The sequence below is a fragment of the Nannospalax galili genome, unplaced genomic scaffold (genome assembly GCF_000622305.1).
Source record: "Nannospalax galili isolate Female #2095 unplaced genomic scaffold, S.galili_v1.0 scaffold1387, whole genome shotgun sequence".
NCBI lineage: Eukaryota > Metazoa > Chordata > Mammalia > Rodentia > Spalacidae > Nannospalax > Nannospalax galili.
Window position 1 is genome coordinate 926,759 of NW_008355976.1, and position 25,343 is coordinate 952,101.

Consider the following 25,343-nt stretch of genomic DNA (forward strand, 5'->3'; position numbering starts at 1 on the left):
GTCTTTTGAAACAGTGTTGTCCTGTAGCCCCAGCTGACCTGGAACTCACTATGTAGAACAGGCTGGCCTCTAACTCGTAGAGATTCACCTACCTCTGCCTCCCAAGTGCTGGGATTAAAGGTGTGTGCCACCATGCACAGTCTCCCCCTCCCTCCCCGACTCTCCCTCTCCCTCTCCTTTCCCCTCTCCCTTTCCCTCCCCCTCTCCCTCTCCCTCCCCCTCCCTCTCCTCCTCCCTCTCCCCTCTGTTTAGACAAGGTCCCACTCTATACCCCAAGCTGGCCTGGAACTCACTCTATAAACCAGGCTGGCCTTAAACTTGAGGTAGACTCTTGAGTTCTGTGATTTCAGGCTTGAGCCATCAATGCCCATCTTGACATTCTCTTGAACGAGAATGAAATGAATATTTTACTTTAAATAAAACAACCGATAGTATTTGTTGCTAGTGGTAAAATTCCAGCTTGTAAGTGGAAATTAAATTTTGGAAAATTTGTATTTATTTCTGTGAGTGTGACAGCTTCCTTGGATTAAAAGCTTTTCTGATGAAATCAGTGGTGACATTAGTGATTGTTATTCTTTTGATTTTGAATGTGCCAACATTTGAATGTTCTGCATACCTTAGAACCAATAGTTTCCAAATGAGCTGTGCATCATATTATAAAACCATGCATTTGAAAGAGTCGTTCAAAGTACAAGATAGATGAATTTTCATGTTACAGAGTACAAGTTCATCCATGTAGTTTCAGATTTCATTTTGCAACTAATCTTTACTTAACCTAACTTTGGCCACTTGTCAAGTTTTAGGTGTAGTGTCAGAGAAGAGTAGCCATAGTTTTATCTGTAAAGGCTATTGAAATAAATCCTGCTTTTTCCAGCTACACATCTATGTTTTTTTAAACTTTACTTATTATTTTTATTTTATGTGTATGAGCATACTGCTTGCATGTATCTAAGTGTGCCCATGTCGTGCAGTGCCCACAGAAATCAGAAGACGTTGTCAGATCCCCCGGAATTGGAGTTACGGACAATTGTTAGCTGCCATGTGGGTGCTGGGAATCAAACCCAATCTTCTGCAAGAGCAGACAGTGCTCTTAACCACTGAGCCATCTCTCCAGCCCCTACCTATTTTTTATTTTATGTGTATGAGTATATTACCTTCATGTATGTAAGTGCACCTGTGTCATGAATTGCCCACAGAGGTCAGAAGTGGATGTTTAATCCCCTGGAACTGGAGTTACAGACAGTTGTTAGCCACCATGTGGGTGCTGGGATTCGAACCTGGGTCCTTTGCAAGAGCACCCAGTGTTCTTAACCAAGGAGCCATCTCTCTAGCCCCCTACACATCTATGTTTTGATTTTCAATGAAAACAATGGCATTGCAACAGATTGAATGTGAAAGTGGGTATAAAATTATAGTAGCATTTTAAGCCAGACAGTAAAAAGATTTGCAAAAATGTAAAATGATGTTACCCTTCTCATGAGTTTTTTAAAGATTTGTTTTTATTAGTTTTAATTATGTGTGTATATGTTGGGAGATATGTGCAAGTGAGTGTAGGTGCCTGTGGAGTTCGAAAAAGGGTGTCGGATCCTGGAGTTACAGGTGGTTTTGAGCCTCTGTAAGAGCAGTATCTGTTCTTAACTGCTGAGTCAACTTTTCAGCTCCATGAGTCCCCCCCCCCCCTGAAAACATGGCTTTTTGTTTTGTTTTGTTTTTGGAGACAGGGTCACACATATCCTAGCCTGGCCCCAAACTCAATACCCAATATGTAGCTGAGGATGACCTTGAACTTCTGATCATCCTGCCTCTGAAGTGTTGGGATTACAGGCATGTCCCACTGTGATCAGTTTATGCTGTGCTGGAGACTGGATCCAAGGCTTTGTATGTTCTACCAACTGAGCTACATTTCCCAGCCTAAACATTCTTTTCATAAAGAATGTTATTTTCCTTAACTTGTTAGAGATTAATTATTCTATAATTAATAACTAAATATAAATATTTGTTTCAAATACTCTTTTCTTCTTTTTGTCCTTCCCTCCCTCCTTTTGTCCCTCCCTCCTTTTCTCCTTCCCTTCTTTCTGGATTTGAGAGAGGATATCATGTAGCTCAAGCAGGCCTCAAATTCAGTATATATTTGAGATTGGTCTTAAACTTCCAATCCTTCTGCTTCCATCTCCCAAATGCTAGGAATTATAGGTGTGTGTCACCATAATTTCTGTGTGTGTGCAGGATCATGCATACCATGGTAGTATGTGGAGATCAGAGGGAAGCTTTCAGGAATCAGTTCTCTCCTTCCACTGTGGAATCTGGGACTCAAGCTCAGGTTATTGTGCTTGCATAGTAAGCACTTTTACCTCCTAAGCCATCTTGCTAGCCCTCTGTTTTAGTTTTAATGTGGCAAACATCATACAGTTCTTTGGGATTAAAATGTTTTGAGTGCATAAAGGGATCCTGAGATTAAAAAATTTAAGAACTTGGGCCTTGCTCTTCTTCTTGCTGCCAGTTCTCTTTTTTCCCTAGAGAAATCATACATATGATTATGGAGTTAATATTTAGATATCGTTTTTTTTTTTTTTTTAAGTCTTTTTGAGATGGGGTCTCCCTATAGCCCTAGCTGGGCTGGAACCCACTATGTGGACCAGGCTGGCCTTGAACTCACAGAGATCTGCCTGGTTCTGCCTCTGGGATCAAAGGTGTGCACTGCCACACTTGGCTAGGTACTTTTTTTTTTTTTTAATTTTAAAAAACTACTGATTTTGGCATGTGAATTTGTTTGTGATTCTGGTATGAAGATCAAGTTGAAGTTTGCTTCTGTTTGTATTATTGGTGTGCCTTGGTTGTTTTCTTATTGGGTTTGTAAAACTAGTGGTCTAGGTTTCAGGTTCTCTCAGGTTTTATTTTGGAGGGAACTGATGGCTTCAGATCAGCTACTCAGGAGTTCCCACAGAAACCCAAGTCAGGCTCCAGTCAGGTACACTCAGGCTTCCTTCTAATGTTTGGATGCCTACTAGCAGAACTCAGACCACAATGTGGGAAGCTCCCTAAGGGGAGACCTCATTTTGGGACTCTCAGGTGGTCTGCTGAGTTCTTAGCCTCTATGCCCGAGGGAGGCCAGGTCAGGCACCCTCAGGTGGTCTACTAGATCTCAGCCCTTATACTGACGGAGGTCATAACAGGTCCTCTCAGGTTGTCTGCTAAGGTCTCAGCATAAACTTAATTTGTGGAGATCCTAGTCTAATGACGTAACTATTATACAAACAATTACAACATTGTATGATAAATGTTCCTAGTGATAGCAAACAAATATTGTGGGAATTCAGGCTACTGTGTCAGAGTCTTACAACAAACCAGTTGTATACTCACTTAGAACAGGGTTTCTTAAGCTTTTTCTACTTGTGACCTCCTTTTTGCTTGAGATTTTTTTTTTTTTTTTAAAGCGTATGAGCCGGGCATGGTGGCGCACACCTTTAATCCCAGCAATCAGGAGACAGAGGCAGGCGGCTCTCTGTGAGTTTGGGCCCAGCCTGGTCTACATATTGAGTTCCAGGTCAGCTGGGGCTACAGGGAGACCCTGTCTCAAAAAGAACAGGAAAAAAAAAAAGATATACTAATTTGATACTTAGTGCTAAAGAATGACAGTGAAAATTTTTCGTGTCTTTGTTTTCCATACTTAAGCCATTATGTTTCTATAAGAACAGGAAACTTGATATGAAGAGTGAAAATATTGTAATTCACAGTATACAGTAGTGTCAAATCTGAGCTGAGATCAGGCAGCATTCCTTGATGTTGTGCAATGTGATGACCTGCATAGTGCAAGTCTGTATGCTGTGTTCAGAACCAAAGCTACAGTCAAATTGCATATACAGTATGGTGAACACTGCCCTGAATACCTCAGATTTATTATTTATTTTATTTTTGAATTAATTTTTGGTTGTTCTATGTTTAAAAGCCTTTTTTCTTTTGCCAGTTTTGTTTTTCAACTCCTATATTCAGTTATGTGGTTTAAGAAGCTTTGACTTAGAGGATATGACTAGTCAGGCAGTTTGAGTGAATGAAATCTTCTATATTTAATTCTTCATATTCTGTCAGGAAAAATAAGGTAGGTGGAGATGGGAATTGTTCACTTACTGCTCTGGAAGGAGGAAAGAAATATACTGGAAATGTATTGAATATCAGGCTTATTTTTATTTTATTTTATTTAGATTTATTTTTTATTTTGTGTGTATGTGTGTGTATCATATGCATACATGTATGTGCCTGCAAGGGCCAGAGGAGGGTATGATTGCCTGGAACTGGAGTTATAGGCATTTGTCAGCTCCTGTTTTGGAAGCTGAGAACCAAATGCAGGACCCTGCAAAAAGCAGCAAGTATTCTTAACTGCTGAGCCATCTCTCCAAACCCTTAATTTAACTTTATTTTAATTTTATCTTTTTAGACAAGATCTTGGTATGTAGCCCTGACTGACCCTGGACCTCCTTATGTAGACCATTCTGGCTTCAAACTGAGAGGGAAGTTGCCTCTGCCTCCTGAGAGCTGGTATTAAAGGCGTGGGCTATGCCCAGGCTCATTAGATGTTCAACGTAATTCTCACAAAAATTCCATGAAGCAGATTATTATCTTCATTTTGCTCATAAGAAGTTGGAGGCTTAGCTAGGTGGGGTGGCACACGCCTTTAATCCTGGCAGAGGCAAAGAGAGAGGCAGAGGCAGGAGGCATCTCTGTGAGCTCAAGACCATCCTGGTCTATATAGTGACTTCCTGGCCCATAGGGAGACCCTATCTCAAAAAGACCAAAAAAAAAAAAAAAAAAAAAAATTGAGGCCCAAAGGAGTTGTGTAATTTTGTCCAATTTCACATAATTTGTAACTTATTGAAGATAGGATTTTAGTATATGTGTTTCTGACTCTAAGTTCAGGGTACTTTGTAGTAAAAATGTATTGCAAAATGAGTGGATCTTTAAAATTTTTCTTTTGATTTATTTTTATTTTATGTGTATGAGTGTTTTGCCTGCATGTGTGTAAGTGTACCATGTTGTGCATTGCCCTTGGAGGACAGAAGAGGGCATTGGATTCCCTGGAACTGGAGTTACAGGATGATTGTTAACCACCATATGGGTGCTGGGAACTGAACCTAAGTCTTCTACAAGAGCAGTGAGTGCTTTTATTAATTGCTGAGCCATCTTTCCAGTCCCATGGTGGATCTTTTAAGGAATTTCCAGATTACTCTGGTAAATCTTGACTATAGAATATGTAAGAAAAGGTAGAAAAGATCTCAGCAAGAACAAGGAGACAGCTTAGTAAATGCTTGGGTGAAGGAATTATTTGTAAATTTTGGCCAACATGATTTTTCTGGCTAGGATTCTCATGCTATGTGGGACATCAAGCTTTTGTACTCTCTCTTCCTCATGCTTTTAATCCTCTATGCCAGATGATGCCAGCAGCAAAGTTTACCTGTCTGTCTGATCAGGTTACATACCAGCGCCTGCTATTAGAAGTACAGATTTCTTGAATTTGTCATAAGCCTTTGGGACAAGGTGCTGGCTGACCTTGGGAGCCAGCAGTGTCCAGCTTGGAGGCCTGTAGTCTCTAGAGCCTGGCCAACTATTTCCATTATTTTTAAAAGCCTACTTGGAGCTGTATTATACTTAGGTAAGCCTGTGTATGGTTACAAATGAATGAAAAAATTGGATCTCTTTCCTTTAGGTGAGAATATTGTCAATCCAGTGTGATTTAGGTATGCTGCCTCAGCACAATGTGGTTTAGGGCCAAATCCAGCCCACTGCCTACACCCTCCTTATCCCAGCAGCGTTCATTCTATTACTGCATCAGTCTTTATGTTTATTAACTAATGTAATGATAATGTTTATAAAAAATTATTTTTTATCTTGGTTTAATTTTGGTAGGTGTCTGTCTTTTCTGTTGCTGTGATAAAACACCATGACCAAAGAAACTTATAGAAGGAAGAGTTATTTGAGCGTATGGCTCCAGAGGAATCAGAGTCCATCAGGGCAGGGAGGTGTGGTGATGGCAGCAAGAGGTGGCCAGAGGAGGAGCAGAAAGCAGAGGCTCATATCTTCAAGCAGGCACAGAAAGCAAAGAGGGGCTGGAAAGGCTGTTTTGAAATTTCCTCCACTAAAGAAATTAGTCCATTTCTTTTCAACTTAGCCTCAGGCAAGCTCTTAGGCTGAGGGCAGTCAGCAGCCAGATTCTTTGCCAAAGTATCCCAGTTGCTGCTTAAGCCCTTTTTTCCCTCTGGAACTACACTTCTCAGTACTACTTTCATCCAGAATGGCCCATTAAGCTCTGCTTATAGCAATCAACAGCTGTTCTATTTCATACTTCCAAAGTCTTCCATATTCCTCCAAAAACCCACATGGTCAGGTCTGTCACAACAATACCCCATGATCCTGGTACCAACTTCTGTCTTAGTTACTTTCCTGTTGCTGTGATAAAACACTGTGACCAAGGGAACTTATAGAAGGAAGAGTATTTGAGCTTATGGTTCTAGAGGAATCAAAGTCCATCATGGCAGGGAGGCATGGTGGTGGTGGCAAAAGGTGGCCAGAGGCGGAACAGAAAGCAGGGGCTCACATCTCTAGCAGGCACAGGAAGCAGAGAGGGACTGGAAATCTAGTAAGGCTTAAGAACTCTCAAGGCCCACCTCCAGTGACGTGCTTCCTTCAGCAAGGCCACACCTCTTAAAGCCTCCCCAAACAGCACCACCAGCTCACCAACTGGGGACAAAATGTCCAAATACTTGGAGCCTATGGAGGAACATTCTCATTCAACCACCACAGTAGGTTATATGCTTTTATAAACTGATTCAATTGCTTTTTCTCATTTTATTTGAATATATGTATTTAAAGTATGTCTTGATGATTTCTGAATTTCATTTGTATTTATCTTAATGGCTCCCTGTTTGTCTCTAATTTTATTAATTTTTGTCTCTTTTCTCCACTTGGTTAATATACCTGAAGGTTTATCAGTCTTGTACACCTTTTCAAGGAACCATATTTCATTGAGTCTTTGTTTAATTTATTTGTTTTTATTTCATTTATTTCTTCCCTAGTATTTTTTTTTTCATTTACTGATCTTGAGTTTGGTTTGTTCTTGTTTTTCCAAGGACCTAAAATGTATCATTAAATTATTTATTTGAGATCTTACTGATTTCATATACATGTGTATTTGATTGCTTTTTATTTCTGGCTTTTTAAAAAAACTTAGTTCTTCGGCAATTTGAAACATGTATATAATGCTTTCTGGTTACTTTCTTTTGCCATCTTCTGTTATCATCCTTCTTCGCCTGCTAATGTCCCCTTCTCCCTATTGTCCCTTTGCCAGATTCATGACTTTTGGTTTTGTTTTGTGACCCATTTAGTTTAGTCAGGGCCATCTGTGTGACTATTGGATTTCGACTAACTATTGGGGCATGGTGGGGTCTCTAGTGGGTACACAGTGGAAGGCAATACCTCCCCCTTTCCTTGAATCTATCCATAGGAAATAATTCAGCAGTGAGGGGCAGGGCCCCTTCATATCCTTCTCCATCCTTGCCTGGCTGTTGATGGATCCATTCTTGTGCAGGCCTAGTGCCGTCATCATAGTTGAGAGTTCATAATTACAGTAACTGTGGATTGCCTATAAGATAGTGTTCCACAGGTCTTATCCCTGTCTTTTTTGCTGTTACAATCTTCCCTCTTCTTCTGCAGTGTTCCCTGAGCTTTAGAGGGGATGGTATGAATGTCTTGTTTTGGGCTGAGCACCCAGCTATCATTCACAGTACCTTGTATAACAACCCTGGTGTCTGCTTTTGTAAATAAGGTTTATTAGAACACAAACTTAGCTGAGTGTGGTAAAATTTAGCTAAGTGATGTTGCATGTGCCTGTAATTTTAGCACTTGGGAGGTAGGGGCAAGAGGATCAAAAGTTCCAGGTCAAGTTGGGCATGGTGACCTGGGCTTTTAGTTGGCAGAGGCAGGTAGATCTCTGTGAGATCAAGGCCAGCCAGATCTACTGAGTGAGTGCCAGGCCAGCTGGGGCTGCAGGCAGATCCTGTCTCATAAAGATCAAGAAAAAGAAAAGTTCAGGGTCAAGGCTGGAAAGATGGCTTATTATTTAAAAGCACTTACTGCTCATCCAGAGGATTGGGTGGGATTCCCGGTACCTACATGGTGGCCTTCAAATGCCTGTAACTCTAGTTCCAGGGTATCTGATACCCTCTTCCGGTTTCCATGGGCACTAGGCACTGACATCACACACACACACACACACACACACACACGCAAACAAATAAACTCATAAAATAATCTTTTAAAAAAAAAGAATTTAGGGGCTGGAGAGATGGCTCAGCGGTTAAGGACACTGAATATTCTTGCAGAAGACCCAGGTTTGAATCCCAGCACCTACATGGCAACTAACAACTGTCTATAACTCCAGTTCCAGGGGATCCGACAGCCTCTTCTGTCCTCCACGGACATTGCAGGACACAGGTGCACTTACCTACATGCAGGCAATACATACATACACATAAAAATCATAAATAAAATATTTAAAAAAAGAATTTAAAGTTAACAGCTACATAATGGGTTCGAGGTCAGACTGTACTACTTCAATCTCTGTTTCAAACAAAACAAAAAACAAAACAGAACAACCAAATAAACCAAACCAAACCAAACCAAAACCAGAACACAAACTCATTTACTTGTGTTGTCTATGGTTGCTTTTTATGTTATAATGACAAGTATTGTAGCCAAAAATAAAAACAAACAAACAAAAACAAATAGCTTTTTTCTTTTATAAAATTATGACTGCTGTGTGGAGTTTTGTTATTGTTTTGCTGTTTTGTTTTGAGACAAGTTCCTCCCCACCCCATTCACATAGCTAAACCTGACCTTGAACTCTTTTTTATTTTTTGAGACATGAACTTACTTAGTCCCTGTTGACTTCCCACTCACTGTGTAGCCGAGGATGACTTTGAACTTCAGATCTTCCTGCTTCTACCCAGGTACTGGGCTGGAACTGCAAGTGTGTGTCACTATGCTGGCCTTTTGTGAGACAGGGTCTCACCATATTTCGTCAGTTCTTCAATGTGTGATCCTCTTGGTTCACCTTCCTACTCTGAGTTTACAGGTGTGGGGATTACAAGTGTGAGCCACCACACCTGCATTGCTTTTGCATTATCAGCATTTTCATCTTTGGCTTCCAAAAGGTGAAAACAACTCAACGCTATCTGGCCACCTTTAAAAAAAAAAGGTGAAGTGTTGGCACAGGAGTCAGCAGACCTGGACTTTCAGGTGCCTTTGATGTTGGGCACATCCTTTGACATCTCCAATCTTCAGTATTCGGCATACTTCCATTGATCACAACTTTAACACTTAAAACTTAATATTTTTGCCCTTCTCTTACTGTGAAAAGGATTTGGACAACTGGCAGGAGATAAAGAGGTGACCTGTCCTGTTCTGCCACTGTCTCTGGCATGAAAACAAGTAAATAATGAAATGGATTAGGGTATTTTAGCCCTTTGATAGATATTTCCAAAAGGCTTCACAACCACCAGGTCTTTACCCTGTCCTTGCTTTCCTCTGACAGCTTCTCTTACTTGGGAAGTCAAAGTTCTCTTCTTCCCTCCTTTCCTTCTTTTTTTTCTTTCTTTGACAATGTTTTATGTAGCCCAGGCTGACTTTAAGCTCTTATTTTCCTGTCTGAGCCTCCTGAGTGCTGAGATTGCAGGTGTATGCCCCTCCACCAGCTCTTTCACCACCACCACCACCACCACCACCACCACCACCATCATCATCATTATTATTTTTCAAGACAGGGTCTCACTCTGTAGCCCTGGTTGGCCTAGAACTGTGTAGACCAGGCTGGCTATGAATATAGATCTGTCTGCCTTTGCTTCCCATGTGCTAGGATTAAAGGCATGTGCCAACCATACCTGACAACTTTCATCTGTAGGGGTGATGTAGAGTGTTTTCCCTAGGAAGTAGTTGTCAAGATCCAGGTAAAAAAGAAAGAGGACTTTTCAGCATATAGGAATTGGAAGAAGTATACTGGAAACTTTAGTTTCAAAATGCCTTTCTCAATTTATGAGGCCTGGAGAAGTAACCCCCTCTTCCCCCAGTCATATGGTAGAGCCACACTGAGAGAGATTTCAGGCTGTTTCTGTTGTGTGTCTGTCAGGCTAGGTGCCTTCTAGGTTTATAAGAAAGGATTAGGTATGCAAAGAGCTGAGGTGGCCTAGGTTCTTGTGCTGCTTTTGCTGCTCTATGGCAATGTGATAGCAGGCAGAGAAAACTATATCCCAGACCTACCAAGCTGTTGTAGAAGGTGATCTCTGGACCTTTAGACATTTAATAGATACTTGCTGAATGTAGCTGTCTGTGGGAAGGTGTAAGATATGAGCAGTTTCCCTAGTTAGTCTATGGTTGACATGATATGTATCTGTAGTGACAAAGTAAACCAAACAGAAAACTATACCACTATACCTAAATTATGCCTTAGAACTAATGATTGTTCTAGTTCTTGAAATATATTAATTTGCATTTGTTTATTTGGCTAATTAAAAGTCAAATGTATGTTTCCTTGATTGTTGGTGAGTCTCAACTTTTTTCCTGTGTCTATTGTCCATTTGTTTTTTCACTCTCATTTGTGAGTTACCTCTTTATGTTATTGTCTGGTCTTATGCTAGACTTAACTGCCAGAGAGGTATTAGAATGCTAAGGCATTGTTCTTGTTTGGGCATGGGCAGGCTTAACATATTTTCCAGGATACAGGTATACATAGTTGGTGAAGTGCCTCTGTGAGGAATCAGAGGCTGGAAGCTAAGATTGCTGAAACAATGGGTGGTGGAGGCTAAGTGGTAGCTCTGAGTAATGTTGTCTCTTGCTTTTCCTGTGCAGAGTTTTGCCGTATTGACAAACCCCTGTGCCATAGTGAGGATGAGAAGCTCAGCTTTGAGGCAGTCCGCAACATCCACAAACTGATGGATGATGATGCCAATGGTGATGTGGATGTAGAAGAAAGTGATGAGGTAAGCTTTTTCACTCTGCTATGCCCTGAAAGCTTCCTAGAGAGTTCCCTGTGGAGAGATGTTCTCTGCTAGCTTGTTCTCTAGGAACTCATTCCCATCAGGCAAGGTGGTACTAGCCAGCCTGGCAGAGTGCAGGCTTTATTCCTGTGCCTATGCTTGAATGGACTCCCCTTGCCCACTGATAAGTAACATAACACTGGAATATTTGGAATGGAAAGGGATTCCTGAAATGGTCTGTACCGTTTTCCTGTGTCTTTAACATAATCCTGCTGTAGACAGAGGGCATTAATCTGTACTTAGTCCTGATGGCTTGTAGGAGAGAAGGCAAAACAGTCAAATTCTACCTTCTGGGATCTTATACTCATTTGGGAGGAAGAAGCAAATCTTAGAATGGTCATTCTAACTTCCAAGATGCAGTTTCTGGGGGCCATTTGAGTAGTCCAGATAATAAGAACCAGAGAAATCTCTAACTGGAAAAAAGCTCTCTTATTGTTTTACCTTTTGGCATTATCACAGATCTAAATCTTGAGCTGGAGAGATGGCTCAGTGATTAAAAAGCACTGGCTGCTCTTCCAGAGATCCTGGGTTCAATTCCCAGCTCCTACAATGGTGGCTAACAACCATCAGTAACTCCACTTCCAGGGGATCCAACACCCTCTTCTGACCTCAGAGGGCACTGCTCAACACAGGTGCACCTACCTACATGCAAGCAATACACTCATACACATAAAATAAAAATAATAAAAAATAAAAATAGCTCTAAATCAACAGAGCCCAGAGTACAAGATCATCATGAAAAGATTTAAAGGTTTCTTCATTTCAAGCTTAATATGAACCAGCAGTTTGGTGAAGCTAAATATTCAGTAGTGGTGTGGCACATGTTATAAAAGAGAAGCCTAGTCTTTCCTCCTTGCTGAATAATCCACCTTTGAGGGTTTTGTTTTTGTTTTTGTTTTTTTGTCTTTTTTAGACAGGGTCTCCCTGTAGCCCCAGCTGGCCTAGAACTCACTCTGTAGGCCAGGCTTGCCTTGAACTCACAGAGATCCGCCTACCTCTGCCTCCATAGTGCTGGGATTAAAGGCGTTCACCACCGTACCCAGCCCCACCTTTGAGTTTTATGTCCGGTTTTGGATGTTACATCATCAGGAAAATCTAGAACAGTCAGAGACTGTTGAGAGAGGCATGACGAGAATGATGTGGAGTTCGTGCACTTCAGTCACGGCATCTAACATAGCCATCAACATGAAATGTGTGTTCTGTGTGTACCCTTCTCTGTTCTAGGCATGGAGATAGGACAGTAAGTGAGACAGATTAAGAGATAGATTATTCCTCACTATTTTATAGTCAAGTGAAGAAACTTGAGTCTAGAGAGGAGAAGACTCAATGTATAAGTCAGCTTTGGATGTTGCAGTGAAATAATTTGAGAAAACCATCTTAAGAAAGGAAGGTTTTATTATAGCCCACTGTTTTAGAGCTTTTGGTTCCTGGTCAGTTACTGCTGTTGTTTCTGTGCTTGTGGTCAGATAGAATAATCATTGCAGGGAGCACATAATTGAGCAGAGCTGTTCAACTCATGGCAGCCCAAAAAGCAGAGCGAACAGAGAAGAAGGCTCTTAGGACAAGCCATATCTTCTTATGGTATGCTCCCACACTCTGATCTGTTTCTTGCATCTAGGCTCTACCTCTTAATAATACCATCATGTTATTAAACTATCAGAGGATTAATCCATTGATAGGTCAGAGCCTTTGATCTAATCATCTCTCAATGACTGAACTGGGACCGAGCCTTCAACATATAATTCTTTAGGGTACACATCATATCAAAAGCTTGACACATAAGTAATATGTTTATCTTCAAATATATAAGGGGCTGAAAAATTAGATTATAAAAAGTGACAAACTAGGGGCTGGAGAGATGGCTCAGTGGTTAAGAAAACTGGTTGTTCTTCCAGAAGACCTGGGTTCGAATCCCAGCATCCACATGGCAGCTAACAACTGTCCGTAACTCCAGTCCCAGGGGATCTGACAGCCTCTTCTGACCTCTGAGGGCATTGCGGACAGGGGGTATACTTACCTACATGCAGGCAATACACCCATACACATTAAAAAAAAAAAAGTGACAAATTGGCCAAGTATGGTGGCACATTCCTATAATCCCAGCACTCCAGAGGTGGGGGCAGGAGAATCAGGAGTTTAAATCAAGTTTAGCCTGGGCTATATTAGGCCCTATCTTAAACAAACAAACAAACAAATCTAAACAATAGAACTAGCCATTGTCTGATGAGATCTTTCTCTAGGTCAGACAGTTTAAATCACTTTGCCTAGTTACTCATTTAGTTTTCTTCAAAAAATTTTACTTTCCTACTTTTTTCTTTCTTTTTTGGTTTTTTGAGACAGGGTCTCCCTGCAACCTCAGTGGCCTGGAACTTGCTGTTTAGACCAGGCTGGCTTCAAATTCACAGAGATCCACCTGCCTCTGCCCCTACCCCCTGCAGTGCTGGGGTTAAGGGCATGTGCCACCATACTTGGCTCAGTTTAATTGTGTGTGTATGCGTGGGTGTGCGCATGCACATGCGTGCATGCACATGAGTGCAGGTGCCTACTAAAGCCAGAGAGAGGCATTGGATTCCCCCCAGGAGCTGGAGTTACAGGTGGTTGTGTACTGCCTAATGTGGTTTCTGGAATTGAACTTAGGTCCTCTGAAAGAGCAATATGTGCTCTTAACTGCTGAGCCGTCTCTCTAACCCTCATTGAATTTTTTTAATAGCCTTTTGAGGTTGGTTTTATTAGCAGGGACTGCAGCCCTGGAAATTAACATTCTGTGTAACTATACACACTGGATTCGAACTCAGATCTTGTTTCAAAGTCTATGCTCTTAAGTATTGCTATATTGTTTCCTTTATCCTAAGTGCAGACCAGGACCAATGTGGGGACACTAAAAACTAGGTATATTGTTTTAGAATAAAGACAGCAGATAGTGATTAACACAGAGATGTACAGCTGGTCAATGTGCAGAGAAAGGACTCAACCCTAAATGGGACACTTATATCACACCCTCTCCTCCCAAGGCTCAGGGATCATTTTTGAAGAGGGGGGCAGAAAGATTGTAAGAGCGAAAGGTGGTGAATGAATACAAGGAAACTATTGTCTGGACACCACAGGGTAGTTGCACATATGAACACATAGTGCTTGTGACAGTATGCACACAACCTTGGCAGGCCTAAGACAGACAAAAACCAGCATGGATGGGGGACGTAGGTAGGAAACCCCAGCCCTAGCTGAGAATCTGTTGGCAATTATAGTTGCTGGGAGAGGGAGAGTCAGTTTTCCTTCACTGGTGTGTCTGGTTGGGTTGACCAGACTCCAAGGGATAGACCCACACCAAAGAACATTTTGGAAACACAGATCAGATTTGGTAGGCCTTTGAAGAAAAAAAAGACAAAAAATAATCAAGGATGTGAAGTGGAGGTAGTAAGGAGGGGGTTGAAAGGGGGAGGGGGGGTCTGAATATGATCAAAATACATTGTATGCCGGGCGTGGTGGCGCACACTTTAAATCCCAGCACTCAGGAAGCAGAGGCAGTGGATCTCTGTGAGTTCAAGGCCAGCCTGGTCTACATAGTGAGTTCCAGGACAGCTGGGGCTACAAGGAGACCCTGTCTCAAAAAAGACAAAAAAAAAAAAACAACATTGTATGAAATTCTCAAATCAATAAAAATATTAAAAAACCCACAAACCCATGGATATACTCATGACCTTGGTTAAACTCAGTGGGTCTCAAAACAGCCAACCAACCACCCAACCAAACAATAAAAATAAAAGACATCAATGTGAGAAAGGGACTTGTAGGGAGGAGAGGGGGCTTAATGGGATGGGAGGATATTAGAGAGGGTGGGGGTTATAGTCATCATAATACACTTTATACATATTTGAAATTGTTAAAGAACAAATCTCTCTCTCTCCTCTCTCTCTCTCTCTATATATATATTTATTTATTTATTTATTTACTTATTTTTTGGGTCTTTTTGAGACAGGGTCTCCCTGTAGCCCTAGTTGGCCTGGAACTCACTATGTAGACCAGGCTGGCCTTGAACTCACAGAAATCTACCTGCATCTGCCTCCCAAGTGCTAGGATTAAAGGCGTGCACCATTATGCCCAGCCTTCAATAATTAAAAAGTTAAAAAATAATTAAAGTTAAAAAAGAATTCCCTTGGTAGAGATATTTTGTTATAGAAGAGATTTCCTTGTTAAATACTGAATCCCCTGTCTCAGAAGATAGGGAAGTAGAAGACAGAATATTACTAATTGATCAGCAGAAGGATTCTTCTGTAAGGATGAAACATATAACATCTAAGGAATTCAAGGAGAAGAAAAAGAAACTTTCTAGAAGAAAGGTAAAATTTGAGTAGAATAGAGGGGTAGGATTATCTGAGTATTGGAGAACTGGTATGAGAAAGGTATAGACGTTGTAATAAGCACAGAATGTTGGTTTGCTTAGACAAAGGAGCTGTGGTATAAAACCATTGAACAAAAAGTTGTAAAGGAAAATGGGATCCAGATAACCAGTCTGAAGTATTGCATTAATTGAATCTGGCAGTTACAGGCTCTTTAGCAAGGCCAATAACCATGGTCAAGAAATCTAAATTTTTGGTCATAAGTAAAATGCTACTGGCCTTGTTTTGCCAAACTTTTCCATTTTTTCTCCCTGGGGGACCTGTGCACTTCTTCCAAGGACTCTAGAGTCTCCTGGTCCTGATGCAGATTGACAAACTGACATAAGATGGGTTTTATATAGTTTATATGACCTTTAGGAGGGGGTGACTTACAAAGACATGGATTCTTAATAGGCTTTTCCTTTCCATATTTGAAATGTGGGCACCATCTGCCTCCCGCCCGCAGTCTTCCTCAGTTGCTGTTTGCCTGTGCTCAATATGGCGGGGACTTCACCCCTTTTTCCCCAGTGTGCTCTGCGTTGCTCATGCTCACCCTGGATTGACTCCAGCTTTTTGGAGGAACGTCCAGGTTACAGACCTTCAAAGGACAAAAAAATAGAGCCATGTTCCCTGTGGGGATGAGCCTAGAGGTGTTCTGATTATTGTCCTAGCACTGCTCCAAGACTAGGGAATGAACATCTCTGCAGTGAAGGTGTTAGAGTCCAAGCTCACTGAATTCCTGGATATCTTTGTCAACTGCTCCTCCTCCTTCACATTCTGTTGAATTGCTTTGTCAATGAGCGAAGGAAGAAAATGTTCTCTTTAGAGAAATGTTACCATAACAAAAAAATCTCATCAGCACAAACTGTTCTAAAATAACACAGAAGCTGTTGCCCTGCCTTCTCTGCACCAGTGGTGAGATGCTCTTTTTCAGCATAGCTTCTGTCTTGCCGGCACTTCCCCGTTCTTGCTGTAATCTCAGGCCTCTGTGGCTAGAGAGGCCTACTGGTGTTCATTTTCATAGTCAGCTACCAACTGAGACCTGAAGGCAGAAACTGCCAAAATGTGTGTGCTTCAGTTGGTTTAAACATGTATTGAGACAGCATTGCAGTTCAGGATCTAACTAGAAAGTTAGGTAGATATATCCGGGCATAGAACATTAGGTAATGTGTGGCAAGGCACAATGGATGAAACCCTGGTTGTACTGGCTGTCAGAGACCTGAGGTTTTTGTGATTCATCTAAAGACATTGTGGATTACCCAAGAACCTTAGAAGTCTGAAGGGTTAACCTGATTTAACCACCAGATGTGGTAGCACAGGCTATAATCCTAGCTACCTGGGAGGCTGAAGCAGGAGGATTCAAGTTCAGGCCTAGGCTACAGAATCAGTTTAGGGACAGTCTAGATAACTTAGTGGTTAAAAAAAAGACAAAAGAAAAATAGAAAAAAAAATAAATAAAAAATAGAGGAATTATAGCTCAGTGGTAGTTTGCTTAGTATGTATGAGGCTCTAGGTTCAATTCCTAGTACATCCCCCTTCAAAAAAGAGTCCAATTTATTTTGCTTCATATTAGCAGGTTTTTTAGATAACTAAAGTGAAGGGTCTGCCTCAGAGCTAGAACTTAAGGACTTTGGCTGTTTGGGGCTTTGTTCATGCTAGGTACCTGCTCTACCACTGAACTGTATTGCCCAGCATACTTTTGTTTTTGTTTGTTTTGTTTTTGTTTTTGTTTTATTGATATATGGTTTCACTCTGAAGCCCAGGTAGGCATGTAGCTTGCAAGGTAGCCCAGGCTGGCTTCAACTTCATAGCAGTCTTCCTGCCTCAGCCTCCTGTATTAGAATTACAGATATGAAGCCACCATGCCTCACAGTGATGGTCTCTTGGTAAATCAGGGGTTCTAGAACTAAGCTAACACTATGTGGATTCATGATCTACATTCTGTTTAGACCTCTGGTGATAACACTGCCCATGCAAAAAAAGTTGGTTACAGTACAAGACCATTGTTAGGTTTTCCTGAGGTGGACAGACAGGACTCTGCCTAGAAACACTGTCTACTTAGCTAGACCAGAGTCTTTTTTTGTGTCTGTGTTTGTTTGTTTTTCAGACAGGCTATGTAAACCAGGGTGGCCTTGAACTCACAGAGATATACTTGCCTCTGCCTCCCAACTGCTAGAATTACAGGTGTATGCCACCATGCCCACCTAGTGCTTTTTGTTTTTGTTTTTTTTGAGACAGGGTCTCCCTGTAGCCCCAGCTGACCTGGAACTTGCTATGTAGACCAGGTTGGCCTCGAACTCACAGAAATCCACCTGCTTCTGCCTCGCAAGTGCTAGGATTAAAGGCATGTGCCTTTTTGTTTTTTAAAATATTTTTATTATTATACTTTATTTAGTGTGTATGTGTGTGTGTGTGTGTTGAGAGAGAGAGAGAGAGAGAGAGAGAGAGAGAGAGAGAGAGAGAATGTCTATGTATATATGGATACCACAGCATGTGTATGGAGGTCAGAGGACAACTTGCAGGAGTTGGTTCTCTCCTCCTTCCACCATGTGGGTCTCAGGGGTCAAATTCAAATCTTTAGGCATGGTGGCAGGTGCCTTTGCCATCTTGCTTGCCCCTTTGTTGTTTTTTTCAGACAGGGTTTTATGTATATCAGGCTGGCCTCTAGAATTAAATTCAGCCCTGAGTCAGAATCTTGGATTGCAGATGTCTACCCGTCATGATTGTGCACAAATAGTTTTACCAGTTTATTCATAATCTCCAAAAGCTGGACATGACCCTAATGCTCTTCAGTTTGTGAATGGATAATGGAGAATCAGCAATAAAACGGAATGACATCTCAAAGATCTTATGCTGAGTGAAAGAAACCAGCCTCAAAAATAATCTGTGGAAAAAAAAAATGAGAGTCTGGGCCTGATGGTATATTATCTGAATACTTGGAGGCAGAGGCAGAAGGATTGGTAACTCTTATCTACATAGTGAGTTGTAGGCAAGCCAGAGCTCTATACTGAGAACTGGTCTCAGAGAAAAAAAATTATAAGCCAAGTGTAGTGGCACACACCTTTAATCCCAGCACTTGGGAGGCAGAGGCAGGCAGATTTCTGTGAGTTCCAAGGCTAGCCTGCTCTGCATAGTGAGTTTCAGTCTAGCCAGTGCTTCATAGTGACACCCTGTCTCAGAAAACAAACAAATAAAAAAAACCAAAACCATTAAGCATGATTGCTTTTATATGACATTCTGAGAAAAGCAAAACTAAGGCTATAAAGTAGATAGCTCAGTGACAACTAGAGGACTAGGGGTTATGCATCTAGGGAGGGTTTGCAGAAGTCATTACTAGGGGATAACAGAATTGTCTTGTGTCCATTTAGGTTGTAGAGCTTATTACACAAGTCTGAAATACTAAAATTCGTAGGACTTGGGGCTTTAGAGATGGCTCAGCAGTTAAGAGTGCATACTGCTCTTGCAGAGGACTTGTGTTCAGTGTCCAGCACCCATGTCAAGAGGCTCACAATACCTGTAACTCCAGTGCCAGGAGATCTGATCTCCAAATGCACACTGTGGCATATGCACACCTCCCCCCATCATACGCACGCACAATAGATAGATAGATAGATAGATAGACAGATAGATAGATAGATGATAGATAGATAGATAGATCATAGGTTTACCAACAGTCAGTCATAGTTTGGGTAGATGCTTGTGGGCTGAACTCTACTAGCTACTGACAGATTCTATGGGAGGGGAAGACATTGGGGCCCACCAGGCCCCAATGGACATTTCCAAACCTGTGATCACATAGAAGATCCTGGTTAAACTCAGTGGATCTCAGAATAAAACAAAAAGACATGAATGTGGGAAAGAACTTGGCAGGGATGGTGTGGAGTACAGGAGAATAGGGATAGGCACACATTTCTAAATTGGAAGTCTCCTGTCCCATGCCTTTCTCCGTGTGTGTGTGTGTGTATTTAATTTTTATTGAAGCTTTGTGTTTCATACATGAAATCATCTTTATACCTCTATACCTCTTTCCCCTTCCCCTTTGGCACCCTTCCATAGCCCCCTACTGGAGTTCATACATTCTGTCATTTGTACTAACAATGTTGAACACTTTTTGAGATGTTTCTTAGCTATCTTTATTTCGTCCTTTGAGAACTCTCTATTTAGACCTTTAGCACATCTTTTAACTTGTTTTCTTGATTCTTTGTTTTTTGAGTTTTTTATATATTCTGGATATAATATAAACCTCTTGTCAGATGTGTCACTGGTGAAGAGTTTTTCCCACTCTGTGGGTTTTCTCTTCACTTTCTTGATTGTTTCTTTCGCTGTATAGAAGCTTTTTAGTTTAATGATGTTCTACTTGTTGATTGTTGACCTTAATTCCTGAGTAAGTGGTATCTGATTTAAAAAGTTCTTTCTTATACCTATATCTTGTAGGTTATTACCAATATATTTTTCACCTGTATATTTTTTAAAAGGTCTGGCTTCAGCTGGCATGGTGGTGCACGCCTTTAATCCCAGCACTTGAGAGGCAGAGGCAGGCGGATCTCTGTGAGTTCAAGGCCAGCCTGGTCTACATAGTGAGTTCCAGGACAGCTGGGGCTACAGAGAGACCCTGTCTCAAAAAGACCGAAAAAAAAAAAAAGGTCTGGCTTCAATAAAATGTCTGGGTGAGACCTAAATTCTTTGTACTTGTCTAGAAGGAGAGAGGGGTTTTAACCACAAAGACATATTATAGTACTGCTATGACATACTTGGACTTTGGCAGGATAGAAACAGTCTTTTGTTTTTGTTTTGAGATGGGGTCTTGCTGTAATATCAGAACTCCCTATGTAGACCAGTCTGAACTTAGACTTGTGGCAGTTCTCCTGTCTCTGCCTCCCAATGCTGAGATTATAGCTGTGAACTACATGCCCAGCTAGCTAATAGACTTCTTCTCTACATTTTTTTCTTATCCCATCAAGAAGGATAGTAGGTTATGGTAGGATATGAGTACTCAGGAATATTGGAAGCTGCTACCAGGTAGAATCTGGCCTTGGGGAACTAAACCCTGAAGGGAACCATCAGCAAGTCCACTTGCAATAATATAAAGGAATAACAGAAACTTGAACTTGATGTGAGTGATATGTAGGAGAGAAGAGGGAGCCCAGTGCTGGAGTTGGCATGGGCTAATTTGGTCAAGAAGATAGCAGGATTACACAGTTATTACCATGATTAATAGTAATTACTATTCCCCTTCAAACTTTGGGCTTAATTTCCTTAGAGGTAGATATCTGTAGGCAGCCTTCCTTTGTCTCTCATCTCTCCCTTATCAGCTCCCACTGTACATACTGCCAGTGACCTTCGTAAGTTAGATTTTGGGTCTGTGTCTCCTTTTCCTGTTTCCTCTGACTTTCTGTTCTAGCATTCTGTCCCTTCAACTCTTGTCTTAGCTATCATTCGGTTCCCTGGATATACCTGCTACCACTTTGGTATGGCTCCTTTTTTATTTGTGTCATAAACATTGTATGATATTTTCAGTCCCCTTTCTTTGCCCAGTGAGTGCTCCTCTAACCCTTTGTCTGGGTCATGTTAGCCTTCCTTTGAAATGAGCCAACCCGTGGGGCGGGCGCAGACAGGACTACCTCCTGCAGTGTGCTGACCCTCAATCAAGTCAGCCAAACTGCTAGGGGTAGCTTCCATAGCTGAGTGCCCTGGTGTCATGGTATGATCAAATAGCTCATTTGAAATCTTTTTTGTTGATGTGGTGATTTTTCTGTTGTTATGTTTTGTTTGTTTTGGTGCTGGGGATTACACCCAGGGCCTTGTTCATGCAAGGCAGTTGCTCTAACATTGAGTTAAATCCCTAGAACCGAATTTGGAATTTTTGTTTTACAGGCCAGCTCTCACTAACTGAGAGGAAAGAGGAAACACACACACACACACACACACACACACACACACGGATTTAGCACTTGTATGCCAAGATGTTGTACCTAGGGCTTTGCATGCATTAAATTCTAACAACAATCATGAAAATAGTTAATTCTCTTTAAATAGCTGAAAAAATCAAGCCCTTCTAAGGTAAAGTTGTTTTGCTTAAAGTCACATAGCCAATAAATGGGAAAGCCGAGTTTTGAAAATAGGTCTGTTTGCATCAAAATACACATTCTTTCTGATAACAGTAATAGTAATCACAAAACTTACACTGAGCCCATTCTCTATGCCAGGTATTGAACTAGGTGCTTCACATGCAGTATTCATTTAATCTTTGCAAAAATGTCATAAGCTACCTACCACTATTATTACTCCAAGTGCTAACAAAGAAACAAGCCGATAGGGGACTATAATTTTCTTTTTTTTTTGTCGGGGGGACTATAATTTTCAAAGTTTCCACAAGTGGTAAGGAACAAAGTCAGATCTGTTTGCCTTCAGATATGGAGACTTAATTCAGAAAATTGTAACTTTTTCCTTTTTCTTCTTTTTGTCTGTTTCTTTCAGATAGTGGCCCAAGTCCAAGCATGCTTTCTCTAGCACTTTGGGCTTTGTCACTGTTTTTCTGAAACTACTTACCATGTAGCTGCTTGCTGTCCTCCACTGCCAAACATGCTGGCCTCACTCAAAAGATGTGACTTTCTCTCTTCTTGTTCTCTGTATCTCTCTTTCCCATGCCTGTGGAGATCGACAGCCTGCCCACCCTATTGTTTTCTCTCAAACTCTAATAAAATTGACCCTGAGATTAAAAAAAGACAAAACTTATGGACATGACACAATCAAAATTATTAGGACACAAGCAAGAAAATTTCTAATTAAGTGCTAGTCTGAATGGTACAGACTATATGCTGTGGAAGTGAGTACCAAGATAAGGGTGGCAAAGTCAGGGGAGGTGCGGGGGAAAATGAGACTGACTTGTTACAGAGGACAGCTCAGGTGAAATAAAGGGTGCATACAGAGGCTTCCTTAGCTGTTGCACTGAGGGCAGGGTTTCTGGGAAGGAAAAGTCAAGTTTATGTTTTTGAATACTCGAATTGCCAAAGGACATCCTATCAGATTATTCCTATCAGGTAAAGGGAGTGCATGTAGTACACAGAGTATCTCTACTGTATACCAAAGCCTGTGCCAGCTGATTGCATGCAGTTTGCCATTAATTTACTACTCAATTTCTCTGTGAGTTAGGTGAGTTATTAACTGCATTTAAAAATGATTAAACTGTAAGCAAGTGTCTTACCTTTGCTTGTTAAATGCTCATGTGCCCTTCAGCACTCGCATAGTCTGGCAGCAGCTCATCTGGTTTGTTCATGTTCTGCTGCATTCATTCTCATACTCTGTGTACAGGCATCCCAAACATTTTCCTCATGTATTACCATTATGCTCTTGTCACAGGTGATTCTTTGTCCTGGCATTCCTCTGTGTTCTGTTTTGCCTAAAAATTTCTTACCACCAAGGCCTAAGTCCGGTTTTTGAACTTCAGCATCATTGATATTTTGAGCCAGATGATTCTTTGTTATGGGGAGCTGTCTGTGCATTGTAGGGTAGTTAGTAGTGTGCTAACTCTACATAGTGTATGCCAGTAGCAGACCTTCCCATTGTCTCATTTGATAATCCAAAATATTGACAATTAGCACTGTTAGTTTACCTGAGGGATAATTACTACTACTGGTCTAGATTAAATGTTTGTTGTTGTTGTTTTTCACCGCAAGAAATCTTTCCTACTTCAGGAAGTAATTCTTCCTCTCTGACATTCTAGAGTATTTGGTATGACCCACACCTGGCATGTTCTCTGCTCTGTATTATAATTAGTTGAGTTTATCCTTATCTGTGGAACTGTATAAGTTCCACTAGGGGCAAGAACTACATGATTTTTGCCTTGTTTTGTTATTTTTATTTTATGTATATGAATGTTTTGTCTGCATGTATATATGTGTACTGTTTGCATGTCTGGTGCCTGAGTAGGCCAGAAGAGGGCACTGGATTCCCTAGAACTGGAGTTACAGGCTGTTGTGAGCTGCCATGTGGGTGCTAGGGACAGAGCCTAGGTGCTTTGTTAAAGTATCAAGTGCTCTTAATTGCTGAGCCACCTCTCCAGCCCCAGTGTTTTATTTGTTTGTTTTTTGGTGAGGCAGGTTCTTGCTTTGTAACCTAGGTCTTGAATTATAGTTTTCCTGTCTCAGCTACCTGAGTGTATTTGGATTATAAGTGTGTGCTATCACACCTTTCAGGAACTAAATTTTATCACTGTTTCTCCCACTGGGCTACAGTAAGAAGACAGAATTTGATGGTCAATTTGTGGGGGATGGGGTGCTTTGGACTTGTGAGTTCCTCTTTAGGATAGAGACTGAATCAATGTTTTGTTGTTTCTCTGGAATTGTTCAGACATTCTATTGTGTGACCTTTGTGTGTCTCCTCTCTGTGATCCCTCCTTACCTCTCCCTGCATCTTCTCTGTGTTATGTAGACTCTGGATGGAAACTAAATTCCTTTAGTTAAAATATTAGTAAAGTCTTAGAGAAAAACATGTAGTAGAGGAGCTACATTATGTTTTTCATTAGGTAGAGAAAAGGAAAAAGCACAACTCCCTCCTCCAACCTCCTAAACACAGAAAATACTGAAAGACTGTGTAGCATGGCAAAAGTATATGCTTTGGACTGGGCATGGTGGTACATGTCTTATATCCCAGCACTCAGAGGCAGGTGTATCTCTGTGAGTTTGACACCAGTATGGTTTACATAGTGAGTTCCAGGAGAACCAATCTATGTAGTGAGACCCTGTCTCAAAAAAAGTATTCATTTTTAGAGCAAGAAAGTGGTATATATGCATATATATGTGCATACACTAGTGTATATATATACACACTAGTTATTAATTACTATTATATACATTGAGGGAGAGAGGGAGAGAGAGCACATATGTGGTGTATGCATACTTCTGTGTGTACAGAGGCCAGAGGAAATCATCTGGTGGCCTGCTCTGTCATTCTTCATTTTATTCCCTTTCAACAGATCTTTCACTGAACCTGTATCTAAGCTGGTGGTGAACAAGCTCCAGCAGTCATGTCTCTGCCCCACAACTTTTAACCAAGCCTGACTTTTTGTTGATTCTGGGGATTTGAACTTAGGTCTTCATGGTTATGCTGCAAGTACTCTAGATACCCACTGAGCCATTTCCCCAATCCGTCCAGCTTTTCCTTTTTTAAAAAAATTACTCTTTTGAAAATTTATTTTACTTTGTATGTATGAGTGTTTTACCCAGATATATGTAAGTGCACCATGTGTTTGCACACAGAAGCCAGAAGAAGTCATCAAATCCCCTGGAACTGGAGTTAGAGATGTTTGTTAGCTGCCATGGGTACTGGGAACTGAACTTTTTTTTTTTTTTTTTTTTTTTTTGGTTTGATACACCGTGGAAAGCTTCTTTTGTTTGCACAAGCTGGATGGGAGGTTATTTACTGGAGCATGGGTACCTTACCAGTGAATACACTATTAAAGAAAGTGATGCCCTCTCTCCTAGCAACCATTAAAAGCCAGTAGTACTCAGGGAGGTATGGGGCCTTATGGGCCCCTCCCCCATCTATGATGAAATGTTGATAGGTCTGATCTTGTACAAATAACTACAGTTATTATGAATTTGTGGGTGCAGTGGCCTTGTCATGCAGCTGTCTCTTTGTAGCACAACTCCCCATCCTCCAGCCCTTAAATTCTTTTGGCCCCCTCTTCTGCAGTGTTCCATGAACCTTGGACGGATTGCTACAAATGTCCCATTTAGGAACAAGCACTCCACCACCATTTATTATCTGCATTTTGACCAGTTATGAATCTCTGCATTAACTGCTGCCTGATTCAATCAGAAGCTTCTCTGACAGAGACTGAGAGCATCAGCATTGGTTTCTGATAGATGCATATCAGTTGTTGACATAA

The 25,343-nt window shown here is 41.1% G+C and overlaps 1 protein-coding gene across 5 annotated transcripts in view; it reads left to right on the forward strand.

Moving 5' to 3' along the window:
- The window catches only part of Stim1 (stromal interaction molecule 1), a 241,258-nt gene that overhangs the window by 109,860 nt on the left and 106,055 nt on the right, over positions 1 to 25,343 (forward strand). For all 5 annotated transcript variants that reach the window (XM_008854106.2, XM_008854107.2, XM_008854105.3 and 2 more), the window contains exon 2: positions 10,891 to 11,021. In XM_008854106.2, the coding sequence (XP_008852328.1) occupies positions 10,891 to 11,021 (131 nt within the window). The remainder of the gene's footprint in view (positions 1 to 10,890; positions 11,022 to 25,343) is intronic.